This window comes from Trachymyrmex cornetzi, unplaced genomic scaffold (assembly GCF_001594075.2).
Source record: "Trachymyrmex cornetzi isolate Tcor2-1 unplaced genomic scaffold, Tcor1.1 scaffold392, whole genome shotgun sequence".
Taxonomy (NCBI): domain Eukaryota; kingdom Metazoa; phylum Arthropoda; class Insecta; order Hymenoptera; family Formicidae; genus Trachymyrmex; species Trachymyrmex cornetzi.
In genome coordinates, this window is record NW_017298663.1 from 756,217 (window position 1) to 770,806 (window position 14,590).

The following is a 14,590-nucleotide window of genomic DNA, read 5'->3' on the forward strand; positions in this document are numbered from 1 at the left end:
AAAGAAAAAAAGTAACGCAGTTACTAGTAAAGTTACCAAAAAAGTAACTTGTAACTGTAACTTCGTTACAAGTAACGAGTTACTTCCATTCCCTGATACAATACATACTCTAAAATAGGTATCTCTCCTGTTATTCTCTTGCGTTTATTGAAATTTACATTCCGTGTTAGATCGAGTTTTATGATATCAAAGGCTGAAGATAATGCTTTGCAAGGATATTCCCAAAGTGGCTGCGCCTCTACGGGATTGTCACTTTTTTCACTGGACATCTGAAAGTAGAATACCAATCTCTTTTTAATCTTATAAATTATAAAAAGGATAAGAATGACCTAACGAAACCAACTTGAATAAGTTTGTCGAAAGAGGACAGATCAAAACCTTCGCAAGTGCCAAGAGGAGCTCTTATTTTCTGCAAATCCTTAAACTCAACAGCGACAGCTCTGATCGTCGCCATGGCCGGCATTCTCGCAATACTCGATGGATATTTAGAAGCGAGATACCAGAATCGCAGATTCTCCCAAGGCACGATGGAGCTCAGGAAATATGGCTCGCCAAAAATGAAATCAATTTCGCTTGCCTCCGGTAGACCGTCAACCGACTCGACAATCTTTATTCGATCAGAGAGCTCGTTTGTTTGCACGAACATCTCCATCGTTCTACGCGATAAGAAATTCTGCTCCAATAAAAACACCTTTGCACCAAATCTTGCAATCACGAGGGCTAAGAGACAACCATCCGAAACGCAGAGACAAACGCTGTTTGGAGTGATCTTTTTTCGCAAAGCCTTTACATATCGCTGATTACGAACTGTGTCGTTTAATTGACCAATTCGCGTTCGCGAATACGCGATATGCGCCCAACAATTGCACTCGGGCCTCTGACAATCTGGAATCTCATTTCTGTGAAAAATTTTCAATTTTATTTTATATGATAGATATATATAATTAAAATTATTTTTCAATAGCCAGCTTTATAAAAGCGACTAATAATTCAAAGAAAAGAAATAAAAGATAACGACACTATAAATTATATGAAATATGCAGTAAATGAAATTACTACAGGAAAAAATAGAAACTTACACTGGTCCATTCAATAGATTAAACCAAAAGGAATATTCATCGTGATAACCGATAAGGTTGACCTCGGTACCATATGTGATAGATACTTCTTTTGGAAGGTAATAGACAGCTTGCATCCAGTGATCCCTCCACGGTATTAAATCAACCATCTTTTGTAAACATGAGACATCTTTTTTCATGTTATCAGGTACATTTGGATGTTCCCATACAGGTGCACAACTCAGCAACAACTATAATAATGATACATGACTAAAATTCATAAAAAAATTTTTTAAATAATATATAGACGTGTTAATTAGGCGAGGCCTAGTAGACTCATTTTTCAGTTTCGAATTTTTACAAACGAAATTAAGAGACTTATGGAAAAAATGAATTCTACACCAGTTACTACATACATTTAACTATCTAATAATATTTTAATAATAAGAGGAAACTGATAACTAATATGAAAAAAATGCATTTTTCTAATGCATTCCATCTGATTCAACTAGCCCCGGGATCGGGGTAAGGTAACTAATGGTATGGGGTAATTTGATTAACATTATTGAAATGAAGATTAACGATTAATATATATTTTAAGGTACAGCTTTGACTACATATTAATAAAACCTCCATAAAAAAGTATTTTAAATACAAATATATTTATTAAAAAATAAAAAATGTATAACTTTGTTATACCTTGTTATTAGATAAATAACAATTTATTTAATCCGAATCGTTATCCAAATTGCAGTTATAACAAACATAATACAATAAGTTGCTTTTTATGCATTTAGAATGTACCCCATATGTTCACAAAATTATTCTTAATGTTTTCACATTATTATTACTACTTCTATTTCACTTAAAAGTAATTTTACAAAAGAAAGAAGAATGTATGAACATATATGAACATATATTTCATATATAATTATATGTTTATAAATATTTATATTTATGAATCTTTATGTATAAATATTCATAAACATATATAATTTATTATATTATGTATGTTTATACAAACTTATATTTATGCATGAAAAATTTTTTATACATATATAGTTTAACTATTATTGCATATTTTTATTATTAAAATTCATTAAAACTACAAAAATTATCGCAATATAAGTGCATTTAAAATAAAAAAAGAATACTCTCTAAATTCTTTTGAGTGAAATCTCAAAGAGAATGACAATGCAGCGCTATTTATGGAACAGAGATCGTCCTGGTAAGAAAAAGTTGATGACTTCGCGAGCATCACGGTTGATCGGATATGAATCCTATCGTATTTTATCAGATTTTATAAGATTTGTATAAGATTCCTATAAGATTTGATTCAAATTAGTGAATTTACGAACCAAATTTTATATTCAAAGCGATAGGATTTTTCTATCGTTCTCTATCAACGTTTTTACCGCCAGGGCGCAGCAAATGACAGATTTCCTAATCTAACAAACTTTAACGATTAATATTTCAATTCGCAAAGTAGAACAATGCTTCTTTTTGCTAAATTCGTTCATTTCGTGCAAAAACACGTCGAATGAGCTTAGTTTTATCGAGATTGGACGTGAGGGAACTAAATTTATATTTACCACTGAGGTAAATCTCTTCCCTGCCGAAAATTCTTATAAATACATATTTATAAGTGATCTAATAAGTTCTTGTAAAAATCATATAAGATCTCATATAAGATCTCATAAGTACCTGTGTGAGAACACATAAAATCTTTTAAAGTTCTGAAAACATCTTTTAAGATCCTGTAAGATCTTAATCGGTTTAAGATTTTCATAGAAAATACGTACCCAGCAAACACGGAGTATAGCTATAATATAACCTGGAAATAACACGTAATATAACAGAATGTTATATCGTAGTGATATTAATATAATATATATTTTGTTATATAGCTACAAAATAATTATTATATAACTGTTGCATTATTTTGACATGTACTTGTTACAGTAAAGTAACGGCAACATAATCTCAATAAAAACACGTTTGTATAACTGATGTTATGTGAAAGGTAGATAACCGTTATATTATATATTGTAACATTTATAAGATCTATATATTATTGTTATATTCATATAACAGTTGCGTTCGGCATTTATTTGTAATTAGGGAATAACAGATTTAGCACTTGTATCAGAAAATATATATTCTACACATAGTACACAGTTTCTGATAAATATTGAAATTTCTTATTTGTTCCTATTGCCTGTATTTTTCAGCAGTATTATGCAGCGACCAATGACGACTGTGGATAGAGAATGTTTTTTTGTAGCAGCGTTTAATTTTGTTTAACAATTAATTCATGGATCTGACATTCCCATAGAGAATAATAGACATTCTACAATAAGTCATTATTTAAGTTTTAAGTTATACTACAAGAAAATTGGTCAATTTCTTACAACTTAAGACTTAAAACTTAAGTCATAGCCATGGTGGAAGGGATAACATGGTGTGTGCAATAGAACAGTGTCTCTTTCTAAATCTCTACTCTCTCTGTCTACGGACTGTTCATAAGGAGGAAGGGCTACCAACTGTGAAACGCTAAACATGAGGCAGTATTCATAGGCCGTTTTTATTTTAAAACTGTCTTAAATAGTATTTTAAGATGCTAATATAGTGCTCGGACATCTTTAAGACTGTACTTAAGACAGTCTTAACTGCAAAAATGAAAGATTCAGTATAATTTCACGACGCGAAACAGGCCGGTATTTATAGTCAATTCTAGTTGAACTTTTTTTTTGTTCGTAACTTTTTAACAACCGTCACCTAAAACCTGGTGGAGGTCACTCAGGGTCACGACCTTAACAACATATGTCAAGATCAAGGTTAACGGAGGTGGTTCCCCTTTTCTTAACATTTACTAAACATTTACTTACGTGTACGATTTTTTTTAAATTGTAGCGTAACTTCAATGACAGACGCGTTGACTTCGAGATATCACAGCAGACTGAGCGGCAATCGCTAGTGCGTGCTCAGATACATTTACGCATGTCTTGAGCGATTTGTTTGTAACGTAGCCTCACTTATTCTATTTAGAATTAACTCCTAAAGCTCTATAGTCTATTGATCCCGGTCTTCCCTACCTGATTATCTGTGTCCATATTTAAGTCCCACCACATAAAAATTGCATGTGCGGTCCCACTTCTTATCGGTTGTGTAAGTAATGATACTTTTTCATTGTTTAATAATGGTTTTTTGCCAGACCAGTCAAACCTAAAATGCATTCTCAATATCAATTATTTAAAAATTATCATTAAGAAGCAAAACTGAGAAGAAGCAAAACTATATATTTTTTTCTATTCCTTTCTCATCACTCGGTTAATGTATTCAAATAATCTTTCTTTTTCTTATATGATTGGTTACATTTTTATCAATGTTCTTTTTCTAAATAAGTTTTTTCTCAATTTTAATTATGGTTTAAGGGGTTTTTCTCATTGAAAAGGTAAAAAAAAATCGATTTTAAAAAATTGTATTTTTTGAATCCCATATGTTTGTAGAATAACTCTTAAAGCCATTTTGAAAAAAATTATTTCAGTCTCTCTCTCCCCCCCCCGCAAATTATATATAAAAATTTGCATTTTTCTATATATAACAGAGTTTCTTTAAAAAATTCATAAAAATAAGCTAATTTTGCACCCGGCAAAGGTGAAAGACCTCTTAACTTTACATTAAAAAATATATACCAACATAGTATGGTGAATAGCTTGGTAAATCAGTAATTTGTCAAAAAAAGATTTTATTCGATTTCGATTACTCGACTGCGCATATAATAAATTTTAAGTAAAAAAGGATCCTTCAGTGATAAAGAAAAACGGAAAACAAAAATAAATTTCAAAATAAGTGATAAAAAAATCATATCAAATATTACCACAAAAATTAACGGAATGTCGCGTGATTTTATGCGGGAACAAGTTGACGAATTTCAGGTTCGACCCCACGTACGGATTTTTAAATTTGTAATCTACATAAGCTAAGGGTAAAAGGAGGATTCCGACAGAGAATCTTATTTCTGATTTTTTTCTATTTAAGAGATTGTGACATGTAGCTAACAACTATATCATGTGAAATATTTATTATTGTAAATGTTCATAAAAAGGAAGACGAATCTTTACGAGTCAAGAGAAATTCATCCAGAATTATGGAACCGATGTTGATTGATTAAGAAAGGAAAAATTATTACTTAAAAATAGGCTGTGCTGGCAACAAAGGCACAAAAGTATCACGAGACAGACGTGATAGTTGCATGTCATGTACAGCTGCAGCACCAGAGCATGCTTGGATAGTCGGTGGAGTATCAACCAATACTTCTCCGTTCTTAATAGGCTTCACCCGGTTCCAACTACAGACTTTGAAGCTTTCGATTACTTGTGCCCATACTGTTCCTTTGTGTGGAATGATAATGCTGTCTTCCTAATGTAAAAGTAAAGCGTAAGCATATTTTGAACAGGATCATTTGCAAGCTTGATATTACCTCGAGAAGAACCTCGTGTGCATGGCGGAATGTTGATAACGCTCCTTCACCAATCAGCTCAGTGTCAAACACTTCAGTAACTAGAATATTTGCGCGTTTTGGCATGTCACCATCTTTACCTACTATCATTTTTGTAGAACGCTTACGGATCAATTGAATTTTATCATCGAAGCCATTTTCCTTTATTATTTGTACGGCGCATTTGGCTATTGGTTTGAAAGCCTAAATAAGACTTTCTGCATAAGCAGCATCTTTGAAAAATTCAAGAATTTTGAAAAAGGTTTCAAAAGTTTTCTCTTACCTCGCATGCCGTTATAGTATCTGCTCCGCACCTGGCAGCCATCATCGACAGCAACCCTGTTCCAGTGCCTATGTCAAGAACGTTAGCCTCTTCACCGGCCTGATGTTTCTTCTCAATAGCAGCTTTGAGGGCAAGGTAATACTTCTCATTCTACCAAACGAATGTATGATATTTTAATTTTCCTAATTCGATTACTTCCCAGATAACAAAACGTTCCTTGACATAAAAAACACTGATAAAAAAAAGTTGATAGAGAATGATTGAGAATGATATAATTTCTATCAATTTGTATCGTTTTCTATAAGTTGTATCGTTAACCTTTGAAGCATCAAATATAAATCCTATCGTATTTTATTGGTTCCTATAAGATTTATATTCTGTTGCAAACTAACGATAGAAACTCTATCTCTTTTTATCGTATACAATCAATTGTATCTAAAAGAATAGTAAAATAACGAATTGGCATTCATCCGTTTCTATCGTTTACTTAACGAATAACAATCAATCGTATATTAACGATAAAAATAAAATCGTTATTAATCTGAAATTTGTTCTGAGTTTCTATCGGCGGTATACAAAACTAAATCTATAAGGTTCTATTATTTTTTAGTGAATTGGAAAACTTATCTAAACGTATATGAAATATACGGATAAAATTTCACAGATTTCCATCTGATTTTCCAAAATGGATATCTAGGAATTTATCATAAATTCATCATATAAAATGAATCGTTCTTGATCTACAATTTAGTCATCGGTTTTCATCGATAATGTACAAAAAAAACTTTATAAAATTTAATCATTTTTTAACTGCACATGTTATATTGCGTAAAATAATTCAAAATAATGTTTGTATAATTATAATAATGTATAAATATAATGATAGTGTATAAATATAATATTATATTAAAAATATTTCTGCGAGAAAATACAAACAAAAAGTATCAAAAAACTGGTTTTTAATTTTTAAAACAATGCTCCATATCTTTAAAAAAGTTTGAATATAACGACATATTTCATTCATTATGGAATGATTAATTCACCATAATTTTTTTAAGACGGTACCCAAATATCTTCAATAAAAAGCATTCTTTAAAAACTTTTTCATTTTTTTTAATTCAAATTTTTTGTCAAAAATCTATAAAAAATTTTTTTTAATGCAATATCATACAAAAAAGTGTATCAAATATTTTCAGATTTTTTAATTCACACGGTAGAAAAATAAAAAATTAAAATTGACGTTTTTCGCCATTACTATTACATAAATAAGTTTAGCAGAATGCAATTTTATGTAAAATAATCTTTTATCGAGCTTAACAATGTGACGTACTCAAAATTAGATTTGGTTTGAGGGCATTTTTCATATGCTTATTCGGTGCTAGGCCCTTTAACTTGCTTTATCTTGATGCATCCTTCTGGTGGCGGTGCCGCAAACTGCTCGACGACGCTCCATTTCCATTCAATTGACAGAAATGTAGACTAAATATTTTACAAAAACGATTCCAACAGATTGTAGCAACATTTATGGCAATAAATTTGCTACAGCGTTTCCGCTCGTTTGCGCAAACAACCGTTGTCCGCATAATGCCTCTAGATTGTCCTAAACGAAATTATTATTGCCCTGTGACAGCAACATGATAACAATTGAAGAGAAACTTGTGCTAAGCACCTATTTCTTTTCTTATGCCAAGGAACATTTTGTTATCTACATCAAATTCGTAATGTATGTAACAGTAAGCTGCAAAAACTAATATATTTTTTACAATATATGAAAATAAATATAATGGTATTAAGTAAAAAATTTCTTTGATTTTATTTTTTATTGATAATGCTTAATGTAAAAAAATTATGATTTATTAATTATGATTTACAATATTACTATTTCTTGTTATCTAAATTGTGATTCTTATGCATTTTACTTCGTGAAGTAATAAAAAAAGTTGTTTAAATTTATGGAGAGATTTAAAAAAATAAAGTTAATTTCTCTCAAAATCTGCAGGTAATGAATCTTCTTCAATCTTATACATTCTTTTTGAACAGCTAAAAATACAAAAGATTCACCACTCAGGAGTTGAGAAACAAAAACGTTGTGTGTGTAAATCAGTGTTATCAATGAGTAAAAATATAAAAAGATACTGACTCGTTCATGGTCATGTAGCATGTCTGCAAAGGCAGATCTAGCTACTTCTTGATGATAATCGTAATATTGATCTTTCTCTTCCCACGAAGCAACACCAGTGAGAGGATTCAAACATTGCGTAAATATACTCATATTTCGATTAAATAATGTTCTTATTGCAGTGATAACACTAGCTTTTAACATCCAGCGTTGAAATGTATGTGCAGAAAAATGGAAGATTCATTTAAATACTCTGTCTTTGCGCTTTATTTCAACTCCTTATACCTGTAAAAAGTCATAATCTCTATATATTGTGGATACCAAAGTGCTTTATATTGTGTGACCAGACCAGTCTAGTTTTTCCCGGATATGCACTTTTTTTTAAAGCGTCCGACCATGTCCGGCCAGATTGTTAACGTGTCCGGGAAGGGAGGGAAAAAGGGAGAACGGGCGGGAGGGAGCAAGAGAGTAGTGGTGGAAGGGGGAGAGAGAGAAAGGGGAGAGGGGGAGAGAGGGGCGGAGGAGAGAGAAGCGTTTATTGATATTCTCAAAGAGTAAAAAGAAACAGGAGGGAATGTATCAATAGTGGGGGTAGCTAAATCCGCGGACGGATGTATGTCATGACAGCCATCTTAAGCGTTCACTTTTTTAAATGTTTATACGACAGTTTTAACAGGAGAAAGATCTTGAACAACACAAAACAGTTCATTATTAATAAATATTGTAAAGAGCACCATGGTGCATTGTTGGGCGTGTGGTGTAACAATTTTAACTTCAGCTCGAAATTATGGGATAACCTTTCATCGGTTAGTATTATTAGTAATAATGAGAATTTTATATTTTGGAGGTTATACTTTATCGTATGTATACTAATGTATACTCAAAGAGTAAAGAGAAACAGGAGGAGAAACGTATTAATAGTGGGAGTAGCTAAATCCGCGGACAGATGTACGTCATGGCAGTCATCTTAAGCGTCCACTTTTTATGCTATATATAGTCATTTCCGTCCGCTTGCTTATTGTTAGAACCAAACATTCCCTCCTGTTTCTCTTTATTCTTTGGATATTCTAGGGCGAGCCCTCTAAGAATACAAAAGGAAGAGATTTTACAGAGCTGGGTACCTATCATAGAACAAGTCGGAATCGATTCCGATCGGAATTATTCAATTATTCTCTAGATTTCTATTGTGTTTTCTAGGGAAAACGGAATAATTCCGATCGGAATCCATATTCCGACATATTTCATGATAGGTACTCCAGATATTATATAATAATAATAATAAAACTTATTATGTAAGATAGTTAAAGCAATGCAAATAGTGATAAGATTATATTACATAAGATCATAAAAAAGTGAGTATATACTAGGTACGAAGATTGTAAATTTAAAATATAAATAGTGATAAGATTATATTACATAAGATCGTGAAAGAAATGCGTATACTAGATACAAAGGTTATAACTTTAAAATATTATTGACTAATAAAGAGAAAAAGGAAAGCTAATGTAGCGAAGTAATAAGAACTGATTACGAGAACTGGCCATTCGTCTGCTGCAGCCACAGATGCCGAAAGAGCTCACGTTTAAATGTATATGAGGAATCAGATTCCTTAATTAAGCTCGGAAGTGAATTCCACATTGTAGCTCCGACGTTGAAAAAAAGAGTGTTGATATGTAGTTCTACAGGAGGAAACGACAAGGTCAAGAGGAGAGACGCGGATGTGATCACAAGGGCTTATGTAAGGAAATTAGAAGCATACGAGGGAGTCCTAGAGCGAATGATAGAGAACAGAAAACAGCAAGATAAGTTCTTCTGGCATCTGCGGAGAGCCATCCAAGCATGCTGTAATAATCAGAGACGTGATCGTTAATACGCAATTGTAAATAAAACGCAGGCGTTCATGAGTCGCTTGAGTTTAAGTCTCTGCTGACCAGTTAGATCAGTGAAAACTGCACAGCGGTAATTAAAAAAATGGAAATACGAGAGAGGTGATTAGCTGTACACGCAGAGGAGTGTTCAAGTTGCTCTTATAATATTTGAACCGCCATAAGACCCTATTAACACAATTGGAGATGGTTTTGACCTGCTCAGATCAACCTAGAGTGTTCATGAAGTAAACACCCAGGTTGGTAACTTGATTGGTGAATTTAATAAGTAAGTCATCTATCTTAAGTTCTATTTCATGAAAAGTGTCAATGTTATTGAAGTGCCCGTGAGCATAGTTTTTGTTTTGTGCGGATTAAACCCAAGAGAGTTATTACCAGTCCAAAGCTCGATAGCAGCAATGTCCTTCCTAACCTTACTTACCGCCTGTTCAAGGCTTGAGGATAACAGTGGATATAGATCTGAAGATTATTGGCGTAAAGGATATGCTTGCAGTATTTGATAGAGAGCTGTAAGTCATTAATGAAAAGAGAGAACAGTAGAAGCCCAAGGACACAGCCCCGAGGGATACCTGTTTCAACGGGCGCTCACGACGAGAAAGCGCCGTCGGGGCCTCGCACTCGCTGAAATCTCCCAGATAAGTAGGACTCGAACCAGGAGCAGATCGAGAGATTGGATGACATTTTACGAAAAAACAGGTCATGGGAGTGTCAAAGGCCTTGGAAAAGTAAAAATGGACAAGCAGAGTGACTACTCTTTTGTCGATGGCCCACTTGACATCGTCGGTCAACTTGACTAGTGCAGATTGCATACTACGGCCCCTCCGAAAGCCAGTTTGAAATGGATCGATGAGTTGCGAGTTATCAAGAAAAGAGGAGAATTGGTCATACACGATATGCTCAAGGACTTTCGAGAGGAAACAGAGACTGGAGATGGGTCGAAAATCAGACAGAGATTGAGGATTTTTTAGTTTAGGGAGTGGGGTTACGTCAAAAAGCTTCCAGATGGATGGGAAAGTGGAGGAATACAAGATTAAATAAATCAAGGATAATAGGAAAGGTAATAGGCAAACTAAGCATAAATAGACAACGGTTAATATCGTCAGGTCCAGTGAAGTTAGACAGAGTTTATCCAAAGTTTCTGGCGTTATATGAAGAAGATAGGACGAATTGAAGTCAGAAATCGGAGGAGAGCAGAGAGAGAAAAAGAGGGAGGGCGTCATAGTGGCAGTTGAATATGAGATAGAGAAATTGGAAGGTGTGAAAGTAGGAGAGTTAGAAGGGGCAAAATGACTGGCGTGATCGGTGGAAATGTGAGAAATTGTGTTAGTAGAGGACAACAGGTGAGCAGAGGTAAAGGTGTTAAGGTGATCAAGAGAGATATTGAGGGAAGTAGCGGAAGAGTTAGATTTAGCAAGGCCGAGAGAGAGAGGGGACCGGAAATCATTAAGCTCATGGTCCATAAAATACATAGTAAACTAATCACTAGATCATTATTATGTATTCATGATAACAAAATTTGAAAAGTACTGTATATTATTATATTATAGCCGTTTTTTTTACTAATACTAATACATATTTTTATGTTCTCTCTTAGGATTTTTAAATGCACTTTTTTTCTTCTACTTTTGAATTTAAATATACAACTTATTTTATACTACAATTTAAACTAAAATGTCCTCTTTTTTTGTCCTATTTTCAATCTTAGTATCCTACTTTTGTACTACTTTTCAATCGATCAGGAATGTCCTAGTTTAGATCTGATCACACTAGCTTTATGTATCACAGAAGTACTAAATCTCTGCTCACAACTATTCTGCTCCTTCTAAAGCCCGATGTCCACGATGCTAGAAATTGGTCCGAGATCTCGAGAATTTCAAAAAAAATTAACAAATTAAATTTGAACAATTTGATCACATGACCATTGCGATTGGTCGATTCTTTCTTCATTCGAGGTCCGATTTTTAGCATCGTGGACATAAAGCTTAAGAAAGAATTCACACCTTGACAAAAAAGCAGAAGCCATTGGTTGCGTTCAGTAGAGAGAACTAATCAGTTAGCGCTTATGATTGGTTCTTACCTTTAGTTCTTCGCTGGATCTAAGTGCAGGAACCAATCATATTAAAGAATCACTAAGCGCTGATTGGTTTTCTCTGCTGAACGCAGTCAATAGGAACTCGCACTGGTAGTAAATAGTACACTGTGCTTTTCGATTTTTCTATCAACGCGAGTGATTGGCATCTGTCAAAGTATGAATTCTCCCTAAGAAATTTACTGCTTTCAATAAGAAGGAAGTGTAGACTCTCATATAAAATCTTACTGGTAATGCATGGGGCGAACTGCAGAAGACAATAATGATAATGTATTTAAACTGCTACGTATGTCTTGGACTTTTATCAGTTTATGAGCTATTAGTATAACTTTATTATTCTTCTGTTTCAACATTCCAAAAATTTTAAAAATATTAAATTTTTCCTGCAAACAGATAACATCATGAGAATTAAATTAAGCAGAATATTAAACGGGGTGATCCCGATTGATCACGGCTCGATTGGACACCACCAATCACATCGACCGGTGCTTAGGAGCTTTGTAGTCTCAAGCGCTGAGTGGCTCGTGTCCAATTGAGCCGTGTCCAACTGGGTGCCACCCATATTAAATTATTCTATCGTTACGCAAAAACTTGTATTCAACTTATTGATAATTGAAGTTCCTGAATAGTCATCATAGCTATATTGAATCGTGACGTAAGAATAAAGAAATATATGACGTTAACTTTGATTACGTGTTATTTCTAGTGTCTGACGTCACGATTCAATATGGCTGTGGTGACTACTCAAGAGCCTTAATTACACAGCCGACAAAACATTTTTAGGGGGGGTCTTGTGCTTTGAAAGATGTTTCCGTAGGATTTTGATGCGCTGAAAGCGACTACGTTGTCCGTTTTTTTCCATTACCCTCAATTTTTTTAATAATCGCAAAAATAGTTTTTTCGGAAGTTCTTAATTAATTTTTTCCAGCTAAACAAAAAATTATATCGAGGTCTGCTTTGCGGCATTTAACTTAGAAATGTTCCAACAATACCAAAAATATTTTTCCGATGCTTATAAAATTGTTTTATGCAAACCGCAAACAAAAACTTTGGAAAAATCGTAAAAACCGAAAAAAATTGAAAATTCTAAAATATAAAACCAAATAATTCGAAAGAAAACAATCGTAAAAAATATTTGACAATTTATACTTATAGCTGTATGTTTTTAGTTTAAATCCTTTTTTGAAAAACTAATTTCCGATCATTTGTTCAGAAGTTATTGAATTTAAAACTCCAAAGCAGCTTGTGCGTCACCTACAGTGCGCGATATCCTCTCTCGAGTCTGACACATAGCCTCCGAATACAGGAGCATGTTGTGTAGTCTTTTTTAGTCACTGATTTCAAATCTGAAGTAAAAAATGTGCAAATGGCGGATCCAATATGGAGAACAAGAATTTTAAAAAATCCGTGCATGAAAATCGATATTTGGTGGTTTTGTAAGTCTTTGATTACTTATACTGTAATCACAATTGTTGAATTGAAAATAGCAGATCCAATGGCGATGAATAATAAGTAAATGTACACGGAATGATGATTTTAGCGCTGACTCCTAACGCCCATTTGTATTTTGCCGTTATTTTTTGATTGTATTAATTTAAAGAATCTATAAATGTTGTATTTTTCTTTACTTGAATTTGTTTAAAAATGTCGATCTTGACTTGAAAATCGACTTTTTTTATTTCAATCAGATTTTTCAAGTATAAACAAAAACTTGAAGTTTTTGAAAATATTTTTTTCTTAAAAAATAGAGAATTTTAAGACAATTTAATGTGGTTATTTTTTTTCAATAATTTAAACAGAAATTATGTTCAATTAAACATTTATGAAAAAAAATAAATTAAAAATATTAACAAATTCATATCTAGGAAACGAATAGAAATAAAAATATAAAAAAAGTAACAAAATACATATTTTAATATGAGAAATACATTTAAAAAATCACTAAAAAAAGTCGGCAGGAGTCGATAACGAAGACTATCCGATTTTTTCGGCGTGGAATGTCCCATATACATTTATCATACATATACAGAGCATTTAAAACAGGTCACCTGAATAACTCGCTTGTTTATAATAAGAAAGAAAAGTGCCAAACAAAAGTTACATGGATTTAGAGGGACGTATTTTGGTTATGTTGCCTTTTTTCTAGGTGGAGACGCTAAAAAGATATGAAGATCACTTCCACTTTTTTAAATGGAATTGTATAATTCTTTTTACACAATATGGTTCCTCCAATTATTCTGCATATAAAAGTATTAAGGTAGTGATAGCAAAAAACCAATAATTAACGAGATATTTTATACTTTATTCTGTCGTAGGCATAAAATATTAAATATCCCGTAAACTATTAATTTTTTGATAATCGTACCTTAATACTTTTACGAACAGAATAATGAGATGAATCAGTTGGTGAAAAGAAAACACATAGTTGCTTTAAAAAAATTTGTGTGCAAAACATAATTTTATAAATAAGCTACTATGTAAAAATTTATGAAAAGTATGTAGGTATATGGAAAGAGTACATTCATACAAAAATATGTGGTGGGTTAGGTTGGATTTTTCGTAGTGGAGCCCCCATAGGGGAGAGAGAAGGTGGAAAGTACTGTTTCATACATATAGCGTTTTCGGCCCGATCGGGTTTGCACCAACCTGGGTTG

The 14,590-nt window shown here is 32.9% G+C and overlaps 2 protein-coding genes across 2 annotated transcripts in view; both read right to left on the minus strand.

Moving 5' to 3' along the window:
- Nucleotides 1–8,165, minus strand: part of Art7 (arginine methyltransferase 7) — a 9,719-nt gene extending 1,554 nt beyond the window's left edge. The window contains exons 1-8 of the mRNA XM_018512167.1: nt 7,983–8,165; nt 5,843–5,992; nt 5,542–5,763; nt 5,251–5,480; nt 4,154–4,283; nt 1,080–1,309; nt 344–899; nt 109–269 (exon numbers count right to left, since the gene is read on the minus strand). Coding sequence (XP_018367669.1) covers nt 109–269; nt 344–899; nt 1,080–1,309; nt 4,154–4,283; nt 5,251–5,480; nt 5,542–5,763; nt 5,843–5,992; nt 7,983–8,165 — 1,862 coding nt within the window. The remainder of the gene's footprint in view (nt 1–108; nt 270–343; nt 900–1,079; nt 1,310–4,153; nt 4,284–5,250; nt 5,481–5,541; nt 5,764–5,842; nt 5,993–7,982) is intronic.
- LOC108764116 (uncharacterized) overlaps nt 8,147–14,590 on the minus strand; it is a 7,646-nt gene continuing 1,202 nt past the window's right edge. Inside the window, exons 2-3 of the mRNA XM_018512168.1 lie at nt 12,165–12,319; nt 8,147–8,246 (exon numbers count right to left, since the gene is read on the minus strand). Of these exons, the coding sequence (XP_018367670.1) occupies nt 8,228–8,246; nt 12,165–12,319 (174 nt within the window). The 3' untranslated portion in view covers nt 8,147–8,227. The remainder of the gene's footprint in view (nt 8,247–12,164; nt 12,320–14,590) is intronic.